This window comes from Anneissia japonica, unplaced genomic scaffold (genome assembly GCF_011630105.1).
Source record: "Anneissia japonica isolate Jap-2015-1 unplaced genomic scaffold, ASM1163010v1 scaffold3334_len1275209_cov185, whole genome shotgun sequence".
Lineage (NCBI taxonomy): Eukaryota > Metazoa > Echinodermata > Crinoidea > Comatulida > Comatulidae > Anneissia > Anneissia japonica.
In genome coordinates this window covers 1,035,001-1,048,621 of record NW_022738561.1, presented here as the reverse complement: position 1 = coordinate 1,048,621, position 13,621 = coordinate 1,035,001, and the positions used below count along the sequence as shown (strand labels likewise).

Sequence of the window (13,621 nt, the reverse complement as noted above, 5' to 3'; positions counted from 1 at the left end):
ATAATAATATTAATAATAATAATAATAATATTAATAATAATAATATTAATAATAATAATAATAATAATAATAATAATAATAATAATAATAATAATAATAATAATAATAATAATAATAATAATAATTTAGGCCTATATGAAATTGTTGCTCACTCGTTAAAAAAAGTCTGGATCCTCCCTCTGTGGGATGGTGCCATGAAAACTTTGATACACAAATTCATTCATTCAAATCACTTCTACGAGATTTACACTCTCTGCAGATAAACACTAGCAGTCTGACAAAGGTGATAAAAATAATAATAATAATAAGATTTATAAAGCGCACAAATCCACTGCAGTAGTTAAAAAAATCAGACCTTGCGTTCAATTTAGAAAATAAGTTCAATTAAATGCATTTTGCAGCTGATACCAATGTATGTTTCTTAAATTGACATTTTGACCCACAAATCCTGCTCTTGAGATGCGGTGCTATACAAAATATTTTAAAGCCGCTACAGTTGAATTATTTGTTGAAAATTTTGTCAAGAATGATCCATTTGACATTTAGAGTTCAAACTAACAGCAGGGTGCAAAACACTGATTTTAGCTGAGTAAAACCATCTCAGCCTTCTTTAACTGAGAGAGTTTGTGTAAAAATGACCTCCATAAAGGACTCCGAAATTAGGAGTATATCGGAGTGAAAAGAAAGGTCTACCAGTTTGCAGTGTTTGTTGAGATTTTCCATTACTTGATAGACTTTTTCTTATTGAGATCTGTAATGGACAATGTAGTAGAAACCACTAACTGAATGGTGTTAACATATCTGCCTAAGTTGATGTTGCACATACTTTCCATAATGTCACCTTGTCCTCAGCAAACCAAAAACTCTCAGATCTGATCGTCCAGTTAACAATTGCTTTGTCAACAGGGGGACTTAAGATTAGGTACTACGACATTTTTGGCATCATACTGGATCATATCCTAACACTTCTTTAACAAAACAATGCAATGGTTATTAAGACACCGTCTCATGTAAACCCTATTAAGGTTAGCAGGGACTGAATGGGATGAATACTTCAACAGTCTGGACATCACCAGCAGTGCTTGTAGCATGCAGTACTCTGGTGCATGTTATACACTTCTTACTGCGATCGAAGAACAGGTAACGTAACATAATATTGTTTATTTTGTTTACATTCACATGAATTAAATATTCACAATATTAATGTAAATGTAGTTGTAATGCCAGCAACCATTGTTTTTTTTTTTTACATAATACATAATATATAATATAGTGAATATAATGTTTATTTTAGAAATCCAGTGTTCGTCTTAAAAATAGACAAAATTGCTTATTTTGTTTACATTCACATACATTAGATCATTAGTGTAAATGTAATCGTACAAACACCAGCAATCTATAGTTTCCTTGACATGCACAATATAGTCGTTGTCTTATGTCATATTTTTTAACTTTGTCAATTTTTTGGGTAGATTCTTGGCAAACATGTCTAAACATATCTAAAAAGTACACCGATTAAGAAAAAAATGGGTGCCAGTTTTTTTTTATTCACTTCTAGGGCCTCCATTTTGAATTTCAAAATCGCCGCTGCCGAAAATTAGTTTTTAACAAAAAAATTGCAATTCGATCATCGTTATTTATTTATATATCATACAATAGTCATTTTATTTTATCTGATATCATATAATGGGATCAATGATGCATTGGGAAGAAAATAAGAGCACAAAAAATAACCCTCTCCCAGAAATCTTGCTCTCCCACACATCTCCACTGGATATTCTTTTGCAATTAAAAAAAAGTTTTTCTCAAATACTCACAAAATTGCCACATATCAGTATATTTTGTCATCTGAATCTCCCTAACTTAATCACTGAGCACTGGCACTTAAAACTTCGCCCCTTAATTTCCCCTGCCCCACCACCCCGTCCCGGGCCAGTCCCCCTCCCCAAACTTCTTTGAAAATTAAAAAATAGAGATAAAAGAGGAAAGGTATATTCAAATTTAGGCCTAAGACTGTGAGTGCAATTTCCGGCCATCTAGTTGCCATAGCCACAACATTTTGTTCCTCGGTTTCCACAATGTTGGACAGGGGAAGATTTAGGGAGCGGAACGTTCCCCCTGTTTTCCCACTGTCATTTTTTTTTTGTGTGTGTTACCAGTGAAAATACAAAATCGCATACAAATACTAAGTGTAACAGCATGTACTGTACATCAATCATGTCATTACTAGACATATAGGCTTATCTGTATAATAATAATAATAATAATATTAATAATAATAATAACAACATTAATAATAATAATAATAATAATATTAATAATAATAATAATAATAATAATAATAATAATAATAATAATAATTTAGGCCTATATGAAATTGTTGCTCACTCATTAAAAAAAGTCTGGATCCTCCCTCTGTGGGATGGTGCCATGAAAACTTTGATACACAAATCCATTCATTCAAATCACTTCTACGAGATTTACACTCTCTGCAGATAAACACTAGCAGTCTGACAAAGGTGATAAAAATAATAATAATAATAAGATTTATAAAGCGCACAAATCCACTGCAGTAGTTAAAGAAATCAGACCTTGCGTTCAATTTAGAAAATAGGTTCAATTAAATGCATTTTGCAGCTGATACCAATGTATGTTTCTTAAATTGACATTTTGACCCACAAATCCTGCTCTTGAGATGCGGTGCTATACAAAATATTTTAAAGCCGCTACAGTTGAATAATTTGTTGAAAATTTTGTCAAGAATGATCCATTTGACATTTAGAGTTCAAACTAACAGCAGGGTGCAAAACACTGATTTTAGCTGAGTAAAACCATCTCAGCCTTCTTTAACTGAGAGAGTTTGTGTAAAAATGACCTCCTAAAGGACTCCGAAATTAGGAGTATATCGGAGTGAAAAGAAAGGTCTACCAGTTTGCAGTGTTTGTTGAGATTTTCCATTACTTGATAGACTTTTCCTTATTGAGATCTGTAATGGACAATGTAGTAGAAACCACTAACTGAATGGTGTTAACATATCTGCCTAAGTTAATGTTGCACATACTTTCCATAATGTCACCTTGTCCTTAGCAAACCAAAAACTCTCAGATCTGATTGTCCAGTTAACAATTGATTTGTCAACAGGGGGACTTAAGATTAGGTACTACGACATTTTTGGCATCATACTGGATCATATCCTAACACTTCTTTAACAAAACAATGCAATGATTATTAAGACACCGTCTCATGTAAACCCTATTAAGGTTAGCAGGGACTGAATTGGATGAATACTAAAACAGTCTGGACATCACCAGCAGTGCTTGTAGCATGCAGTACTCTGGTGCATGTTATACACTGCTCCATGGAGTCACAGTTTTAATTCACAAAAAAGCTTACCTTGTTCTGAAAAATGAAATAAGAGTTGTTAGGTGCCGATGACAAAACCAGTTAAAAACATTCGACACACTGGTACTGTTCCTGCAAACCTGAGATAAAATGTCCATGCAATTAAGCCCGCAAACAAAAACAGTAAATCAGGTAGTTTAAATCTTACACCTACATCTTTCAAGAAACAGATAATTCCAGTTAATCAGGGCCTGTATCCAGGGGGGGGGGGTGTTTATGGTTCAGGAGAACCCCCCTTTTCTAGCAAACCCCCCTCTTTTCTGGCGAACCCCCTCTTCAAATTGCTCAAATAAGTCCTCCAACCCAACTAATGCACTGCAGACCCACCCAAACAAAGACCCTTTCAAACATATCTGCTTTTATATCATTATTATGTTCTACAAAATCCTCTTGCTTTGGGGGTTTCGCCGACCCCACCGGGGCTTCGACCGTGTACCTCACGCCCAGAAACCCCCCCCCCCCACCTTAGAAGAACCTGGCTACGGGCCTGTTAATCATTATGCTACAAAAGCTCTGTTACAGCACCCCGAACCAACCAACTTGGATTGTAGACTGATGGTCCAAGCAATTAACTTTGTACATTAAACAGTTTGTTGACTGCCTTTTCAGTGACCAACAGGTTTTAAACCTGGAAAAAAAAACTTGGGTTAATCTCAACAGATTTGGTGCAGAATCCCCACCAAATTGAGAACGTAAAGAGCAAATCAGCAAACAACATAAATGAGAGGAGGTCCCATGGTTTGAAGATTAAGAGCATCAGCTGCCAAGGAAGATCTCCAATGATGACTCCAAAATCAAACTAACGAACAGTTGAGATTTATCACACCAATTCACATGAACGATGCTCCTGTTTCCCATAAGCTCTCCATTTGGTGGGGAAAAATAATATTACAAAGATGCTCCAGTGATGCCAGGTAGATGTACCATTTACCTTTAGAAACTGAAACAGCGTTATCACCTCCCGCATGTAGTTATCTGCTGCATTTATACAATGTAAATTTAGTCAGCTGGTACATAGCAATAATTCACTATTTTTTTTGGGGGGGGGGGCAACATTTCCGAATTTGTAGCACTGACTCAATTGGATTGAAAGTTATATAAATAATAAAGGACAGTTTTTCTACAATTATATATCCTTTATAAAATTTGTGTATACAGTACATGAATTTATCTCCTTTTATATATATCGTGTATACATATAATACATATATGGATATTCAAGTGATAAAAAGATGAGGGGGATTCATAATGATCTGTCTTACTTGCGGTACACCAAGATCCAGTGGCGGATCCAGGAATTTGAAATAGAGGGGGCCTGGAGAGGGACATTCACAGGTGGAGGATCTATATTTCCTCAGCCCCACCATGATTGGGCTGAGGTAAGAAAATTTATGATTATGGCACCTCTAGATGGCCGGAAATGGCACTCCTAGACTAAAAATTTTAGTCGAATTTTCTTTTTTTCGTATTTTCTTTTTTTAAATTCGGCAAATTTAGAGGGGCCCGGGCCGACTTGGATCCGCCTATAAAGAACTAGTGCTGTTCAACTATGCATGCGAAAAGAAATGTGAACGATCAGCTGCTTTAATCAGATTTAAATTCCCAAACGGTGTAATAATGACCCAGTTGGTCACTTTATTATTATTGCCTTTTACTATTATTATTATTATTATTAGCTACATTTCTAATATAGGACAGGTTAAGCTGTCATGCAAACTAAATTCGCATAAAGAAGTTTTGTCCAACCTTTTTTCTGTATACAAATTCCTAATAATTGAATTTTTTATGACAGAAAGTCTGGTAATTTTGGCAAACTTATTGAAAGGTGTTGATAAACGCAACACATTTTTCACTCTAGAAATTAATCACTGGAGCAGAAGCAACACTTTGTTTTATTTTATATAGCGTTACATTGTCAACATATATTATTCTGACGGCAGGTATGGCATCACGACTGGCCCCAAGGAAGGGTAGGCAGCTGTCTCTTATACACATCTAGATGTGTATAAGAGACAGTATATATATAGCCCTATATATATATTATACATATATATATATATTAATTATGCATATAGGACTATATGTATAGTATAGCAAATACAGAAGAACGGTGAAATATTTTGCAATAGCATTCATCGAACATTGATGTTCGATGATAAACAGAAATATTATTACTGAAATAAAATAAAATTCGAGATTTATTATATAGTAAATTATAGTAAATATATGATGTACCATATTCTATATAAACAGGTACTAGCGTAATGCCTAAAGTATAACGATCCATTTGCATCGTTAGATCGTGCTTTGTATGGGCTTATAATTAGTTGCTTTAATATAAATTCAAAATTTAGGCCTATTGTCTACCTATAATATTTCTCATAAATTTGTGTTGGGAGCAATAACTGCTGAATTGACTAAATTGGTTTACATGACTTGTATTTGATGTTTACTACACAATATGTTTAATCTTCTATCAAAAAATAATCACATTATACATATTGTGTCTATAAATGTAAAATAAGTATATAGGCCTATTTATAATTTAATGAAAATATAAATAGGTTTACATGACTTGTGTTTGATGTAAACTACTGCCATGTTTTATCTCCCAAAAATAGTTACATTTTCGAATCACCAAGATGGATGGTGTCAAAAGGGCGTTTTAAAGAGGCGAACGAAACTTTCCGGGCTATTGCAAAATTCAACAAAGTAAAAGATGAGAAGACTTACATCAAGTCAACTTCTTTAAGCATTTGTAGCAAGTTAGACAATTTAGATGAAGTGGGGAGGAGGGAAGAAAAAAAGGAAAGCACCCAAGAGACGAATCGTGTGAAAAAGGAACGAACATATTCGATCATCGACGTTCTACGGCGTCCAAAAATGCGTCGAAATACTCTGATTACTTACTACCTATTGTATGTTGTTATTATTACTTTCAAGTTATTAAAGTTTAATAGGTGCGCGTGGTATACAGTAGAGTTTAAGGGTAATAATAATAATAATAATAATAATAATAATAATAATAATAATTAGTAGAGCTCCGCATAGTACACTGAAGGAAAATTATTATACGAAGGTTAGATTTAATGCTTGAAAAGTTGCGACATTAAATCTAACCTAAGTATAATAATTTTCCGCTAGTGTACGATGCATGCTCTACTAATTGCTTTATAAGTCAATCGCCGTCTTTTAATGTTAGTTTTTATAACCAACTCTGTTGTACCAGTGATCGGTTGCTATAGTGATATGATCAGTATACTGTGTGCGTACTTATATTTTGTGCGTATGCTGATTTGTGCTCCTTTTCAGGCCTACGCATTAACTACACATCAGCAGTACGGATACGATGAACAGGCTATTTTGTAATTTGTATTGTGTTAAAAGAACTTGTTTGTAATTTTTCTCATTCGTCAAAGAAATAAACATTTTCAAAGCATTCGAGAGAGAATACAGACAATGTCACTAACGATTTGGTCGGTGCAGACAGGTAAAAATTTTGGGATGATTTCATAACTACGGTCCACTACTGCCTAAGCTAGTAGTATGTAGTGTAGTGCCGGTCAGCTGGCAGTCACCTGATCAATAGGTTCTGGTGATCACATGATCCCACGTTTAAGGGCGGTCATGACCTATGACGTTGCGCCCTGGGATGACGTCACCGTCCCAACCATAAACTGAAAGTGTGAAGTGTCACTTGAGATTTGACGATAGCACTGATAACACAACCTGAATTCTACAAACCGTATCTACTGAAGAAACTTTCACCTGGACTACGAGCCAGTGGCGATTTAGGTGAGTTAAGGGAAATGTGACGGCTAGCTCTCAATGTTAAAATGAGCGTAGTGTATGTGTTCTGTTTACATGGTGGCGAACTTTGCCCGTTCTCAGAATTATAGTGCACTAATTAAGAACAATTCGCTCATTTTTATTTCTAAGTTTTCTTATTTTCTTATTTAGAATTTCAAAATATGTACATATGTTACAAGGTGTTCTAGTTAAACGGGATTTTCACATTCCCTTTTTTGTATTTAATGTTGAAAATTGTGGGGCTTAATTCTACCCCACCACTGCATGTTCTTGGTGTTTCTTGTTACAAAAAAAAAAAAAAAAAAAAAAAAAAAAAAATTGACAGGAAGAGGAATACTGTGGATTCTGCACCCGTACATTCATTTAGTTGGAATGCGCCAAACCGGTCAGGAATATGTCAACCCGGACCGTCTCCCCCATCAAAAAACAAATAAAAAATAAATAGGGGAAGAGTGTAGTGCCGGTCAGCTGGCAGTCACTTGATCAATAGGTTCTGGTGATCACATGATCCCATGTGTAAGGGCGGACATGACCTATGACGTTGCGCCATGGGATGACGTCACCGTCCCAACCAGAGACTGAAGGGTGAAGTGTCACTTGAGATTTGACGATAGCACTGATGACATAACCTGAATTCTACAAACCGTATCTACTGAAGAAACTTTCACCTGGACTACGAGCCAGTGGCAATTTAGGTGAGATATGCTATTATACTGTATACATCTTAAGTCAACCGTAGTAATAAGTATAACATTTTACTATAATGGCGACGAGGATTAAAAGATAATTTTTAGGTACCCTGGTGGTGTGCAGGACCTCGTATGGTGTATCCAACGTAGCGTCCAGCAGCTAGCGAGGCATAGCCCGCAGCATCAACTACCTTTGGTCGGTGCAGACAGGTAAAAATCTTGGGATGATTTCATAACTACGGTCCACTACGGCCTAAGCTAGTAATATGTAGTGTAGTGCCGGTCAGCTGGCAGTCACCTGATCAATAGGTTCTGGTGATCACATGATCCCATGTGTAAGGGCGGACATGACCTATGACGTTGCGCCCTGGGATGACGTCACCGTCCCAACCATTGACTGAAGGGTGAAGTGTCACTTGAGCACTAATAACATAACCTGAATTCTACAAACAAACCGTATCTACTGAAGAAACTTTCACCTGGACTACGAGCCAGTGGCGATTTAGGTGAGTTATGCTATTATATACATCTTAAGTCACCCGTAGTAATAAGTATAACACTTTTTACTATAGTAGGAGTAGGCCTAGGCCTCGGTGGCCTGCTGCCTGGCCGTAGGCCAACATCTATTTCGTTCCTTGAGTCTTTAAAATAGGTCTAGAATATTCCTATTAAACGTTCAGTCTGTTGAGTTTATTAGGGTTCATTGATTCAAGGAATTGCTTAATTGCTCATACTTAATATTGAATTTAAAGTAACTTTCTTCAGGCTCTAATTAACCTTGTTTTACGAAAGTAATTTTTAATTACAATTCAATTGTAATTAAAGCATTAGCATTACAAACAAGTTCTTTCTAACATAATTACAATAGTTATTCATCGTATCCGTACTGTACTGCCGATGTGTATTTATTATTAAACGCGTACTGCAGGAGCAAAAATCAGCATAGGCACAGCTAAATGTAAATACGCACACGTATACTGATCATATCACTATAGCAACCGATGACTGCTACAACAGTTGGTTATAAAAAACTAAAATTAAAAGACGGCGATTGACATATAAAGCAATTAGTAGAGCATGCGTCGTACACTAAATGGAAAATTATTATACTTAGGTTAGATTTAATGCATTCAAAAATTTCCTTCGGGCCTTGCAGGCCCCCAGGAAATGTTTTCAAGCATTAAATCTAACCTTAATAATTTTCCTATAGTGTACTATGCTGAGCTCTACTAATTGCTTATTATTATTATTATCATTATTAAAATAATAATTAAATTAATAATAATATAGATATTTGTAAAGTGTCAGTATCTGGTATCAGTCAAACCCGACGCTCAAGGCGATCGATGCGTGGATATTTAGTAACTTCCTGCGTAGCGAAGACATGAAAAGGGTCTTTTCGTGTCTTCGCTACCCGGAAAACAGGTACAACAAACTACTTTCGTTTGTCCACCGCAGAGGCTGTATGGACCAGCAGACCGGGGTATACTCCTACTCGTCTCGAATGATATACTGGTTTAATATCACTGGGCCTACAGTTTATAAGCCTTATCCGAAAAGACTTGTACCACCACCAGGACAACAAGCGAGTGTGCCGCTCTAACCAGCGCCTTAACGGCTTTGCCAATCGACTCACCAAAATAGATGAGAATAAAATGTCTGCAAAGCATTATGATGCTTTCATACAGTAAACTATTTGTCAGAAAGATATGGATCGCCGGCAAAAAAGGATACTTATTTATTTAACTAACGTAATATTTACAGTAAAATATGTAACGTGAAAGTAAAAAATTAAAAACAGAAGTAAAATAAAAAAAGAAGTCAATAATATGTGAACTGCAGAGGCCTGGGCATATAATTCGCATTGTAAAGCTAACATTCTAATTTCATTATTAATTTTTTCTATGCATTTAGTTTGGTAAACAGCCTCGTCTATTATGGGATGGCATTAAACAGTACCAATTTGTATGGTAATAAGTATCTCAACACATTTCTGGCCTGCCTGGTTGATTTGCCAAGTGGTATAATTATTATCTATCTCATACAAAGGTAAGTAGGCCTAATTATGATACATTATGCTTCACAAAAAAATGTATTACGTCATTGAAACACGGAAAAAATACAAAAGCGTTAACATAAATTAGTATAAATTATATACCTGCTAACAGAGCGTCGGATAGTACCACCTTGGTACCACAATGTCCAGTTCCGTTAAGCCCAGCCCTTACATATCTGCTAAGGTCCTGCAAATCGACAGCGTTATAAAGACGTGTAGGCCTATTTGTGGGGCAAGTACGTCGTTCTGGCCCTGTCAGTTGTTACGTTTGATAGTTATATTCCCAGTAGTTCATGTTATTTTAGTTGCTCAACCTTCGAGAAATACAATGAAAAACTGTCATTATTTTTGGTTGTGTCTTTAGCTGTTACAACAAAAATATCTGAATAATGTTGTAATGTTTGATTGATTTGAATCTTCTAATGTACATTTAAATAACAAAAATCGCATGTTTAATGAGTACAATTGTGTTCATCTCCAAAATATTTAGCGCGATCTTGTGCCAAGCTGTAGATAAAGTAGGCCCACATCTTTTCATTTACAATTTAAAATTAAACTGAAGATCAAAAATGAGAATCTTATCAAATGACTCAGCACTTTGAAAATACCAATAGAGATAATACAAATAGATCGATCAACATATTTGAAAAAGAAACCTCACAAGGAAATAACAACAAAAAATAATTATCATAGGAACTCTCACAGAAAGGACCTCAGAAAAGAATGCAGTAGTGGCGCCAGGGACCGAGGACAGGGCCCCCTCAATCACAGCCATTTTCCAAGTGGAATAATAAAAGGAAATTAAGTATGGTGGCAATAAAATTGCAGCCTAGCTCAGTCGGCTTATCTGGTGGTAGCCACTGTGTGTACTACCACAGCACACACGATGTACCCGGTTCAATTACCATCGCTGCCTCTACTTGTGTTTCAGCTAGAGGGCTGAAATACAAGTTACAATAGCGCACCGTCTTTTGAATAAGACGTTTAAGCCATTGGTTCCATGTGCATTTATAATAATAATAATAATAATAATAATAATAATAATAATAATAATAATAATAATAATAAAGATTTATAAAGCGCACATCTCCACCAAAGGTGCTCAAGGCGCATAGACAATTAAACCAACAAGATCCAAATAATTCCCAGAAGAATTTTCAGCAAAATCCAAATACCAATTATCCCATCGAGGCAATGTTGCTCCCCATATAAGTATACGCAGATACCCTAAGGCAGTATGTTGAGCATCAGCACCTTCCACCCCAGGATAAGCCCGGGGATCCACTACCGTGCACTGCAACAGGAGTTGCATTGCGTCGACAGAGAAAAGTGGTATCATGTGTTTAGTTTTTTTTATAAATTTTTTTAAATATTTTTTTTTTTTGTGAGTAATATAAATTCAACAGAGAAACATCAAGGTAGTCTATACGCCTCGGTGGAAATCCAAAATAATTTCAGAAAAATTTCAAGCAGAATCCGCACACCAAATTATCCCATCGAGGCAGTGTTGCTCCCCATATAAGTATGCGCAGATACTCAAAGGCAGTATGTTGAACATCAGCACCTTCCACCCCGGGATAAGCCCAGGGCTCCACTACCGTGCACTGCAAAAGGAGCAACATTGCGTCGACAGACGCAATCATTTTTTAATGATATAAATTCAACAGAGAAACATCAAGGTTCTCTATACGCCTCGGTGAAGAGATGCAATTTTAACGTTTTTTTTAAACAAGTTTAAAGATCTAATGTGTTTGACCGAGCAAGGTTAAGCGTTCCAAAGACGTGGAGCAGCAATACTAAAAGCTCGATCCCCGTAAGAGTGATGGCCCATGCGCAGGTTAAAGAACGCATTACACTCTTCGCAGAAAGAGTAGGCGATTTTCTCCTGGTGTACTGCCCAATCACCACCAGAAGGACCCCACTGGAAATAAATTGTCTTCCAGACTTTCGCGGGCTATCCTTGGTGTTTACACCGAATAAATCCAATAGTATTATATTTTTGATAGTTTTGTCTAATGTTCGCTTGATTTATCTTGATACACCACTCTTCCATTAGGATGATACATCAATAGAATAGTAATGTTTTGTCTATAGATTTAACAGGCGTACGCTGCTTGTTGTATTCTTGTCATCGGCTGCCATGTGTTTGTTTATTACAGCATTTACACCTTTAATGACGGGTAAGTCTGTTTGATTAGTACATAAATTTTATTTTAATAATTTGTACACAGGCCTATGGCTTGTTGATACACAAAATATCTCGAAATAAATAATGTTTGATAATAAAGTAAATATGTATCAATAAAGTAAACCCGTTGTAGATTACCATTTATTCCCATAAACGGTAATAAAGAGCCTTGGCCTTGTGCCTTGATAATAAAGTAAATCTGTATCTACAAAGTAAAATTGATGTCGATTACCTCATATAAATTAATATCTTCGTGCACTGTATAGGCCTATTATGTATTTTTTTTTCGTATTTAGTTAATAAAAAAACATGCCTTTGTGCTTAGAGATATATTTAGCTAATAAATAATACAAAAATATGGTATAATAATAGACTTCTATTTTTTAAATTTCAGAAAATGGAACAAATTTGTATCCTTTTATACTAACGTTTGCATGCATGGGCAAATTCGCAATCTGTTCGTCATTTGCAGTTATCTGGCTATATGGAAGTGAAATATTTCCAACGGAACTAAGGTATTAACATAATAACCCCCAAAACATGGTTGCATGGTGGCAAACACAAGCACGCTAGAGTTCCTATATAGGGACTCTAAGGCACGCAAGTATAGGGCGCCATCCACAGCAAAAGTCTATGTTAAAATAAAAATTTAATTGCAAAATTCAATGTCTAATTTATCAACATAGGTCTAATTTCTCAAAATGTAGGCCTAGTTTTCCAGTCCACATATCAAACGCCCTGAGCATCTTACATTAGATGGATATGTGCGCTATATAAAACTACACTATTATTATTATTATTATTAAAACGAAGTTCTAATTTTTCAATACATAGTTCACATTTTTCAAAATGTAGTTCTGAACTACATTTTGGAAAATTTAAACTACGTTTTATAAAATTAGAACTTTGTTTTGGGAAACTAGACCTAAATTTTGAGAAATTAGACCTATGTTTTGATAAATTAGACATTGAATTTTGCAATTACATTTTTATTTTAACATAGACTTTTGCTGCGTATGGCACCCCATACGCATGACCTTTGTTGACAGTTTGCAGAATCTTCAACAAGATGAAGGAGGCAACTTAACTGAGGAACAACAACAATGTGTTTATTCACCTAATTAACATTATTAGTTTAATAGGAAACTGTCAATTTTACATTTACCAAATAATATGCACACTGATACTGTAACTTGGTCCCTTAAATGGCGCTTTGTAATGTTTTACATATTAACATGCAATACCTATCTGAAATGTTCATCTGTGGGAAGTCGAAACCTGCTACATCTTCCTATTAAGGTCAGAGTCATATCACTACTTACAACTGACGAACGAAAATGAATAAAATAGGCCTATGCTGTATATCTATGTATATAGATTATGGAGCGATTTACCCACTAGCAGATTCCCCTTTATCTGTCTCTTATACACATCTAGATGTGGATAAGAGACAGCCCTCAATCACAGCCATTTTCC

The 13,621-nt window shown here is 35.5% G+C and overlaps 1 protein-coding gene across 1 annotated transcript; it reads left to right on the top strand.

Annotated features, from left to right (window-relative positions):
- The first annotated feature begins 6,004 nt into the window (after positions 1–6,004).
- Positions 6,005–12,667, top strand: LOC117117626 (organic cation transporter protein-like). Its single transcript, XM_033261994.1, has 4 exons — positions 6,005–6,320; positions 9,816–9,950; positions 12,052–12,137; positions 12,540–12,667. The coding sequence occupies exons 1-4, from the start codon at positions 6,049–6,051 to the stop codon at positions 12,665–12,667; spliced, it is 621 nt and encodes a 206-aa protein (XP_033117885.1). The 5' UTR covers positions 6,005–6,048.
- The last annotated feature ends 954 nt before the right edge of the window (positions 12,668–13,621 follow it).

Bases quoted from the DNA above. Each gene is read 5' to 3' on its own strand.
- LOC117117626 (XM_033261994.1), top strand. From the start codon at position 6,049: ATGGTGTCAAAAGGGCGTTTTAAAGAGGCGAACGAAACTTTCCGGGCT. The intron at 9,951-12,051 runs GTAAGTAGGCCT...TTTTGTCTATAG, and splicing joins ATTATCTATCTCATACAAAG to ATTTAACAGGCGTACGCTGC. The intron at 12,138-12,539 runs GTAAGTCTGTTT...TTTAAATTTCAG, and splicing joins ATTTACACCTTTAATGACGG to AAAATGGAACAAATTTGTAT.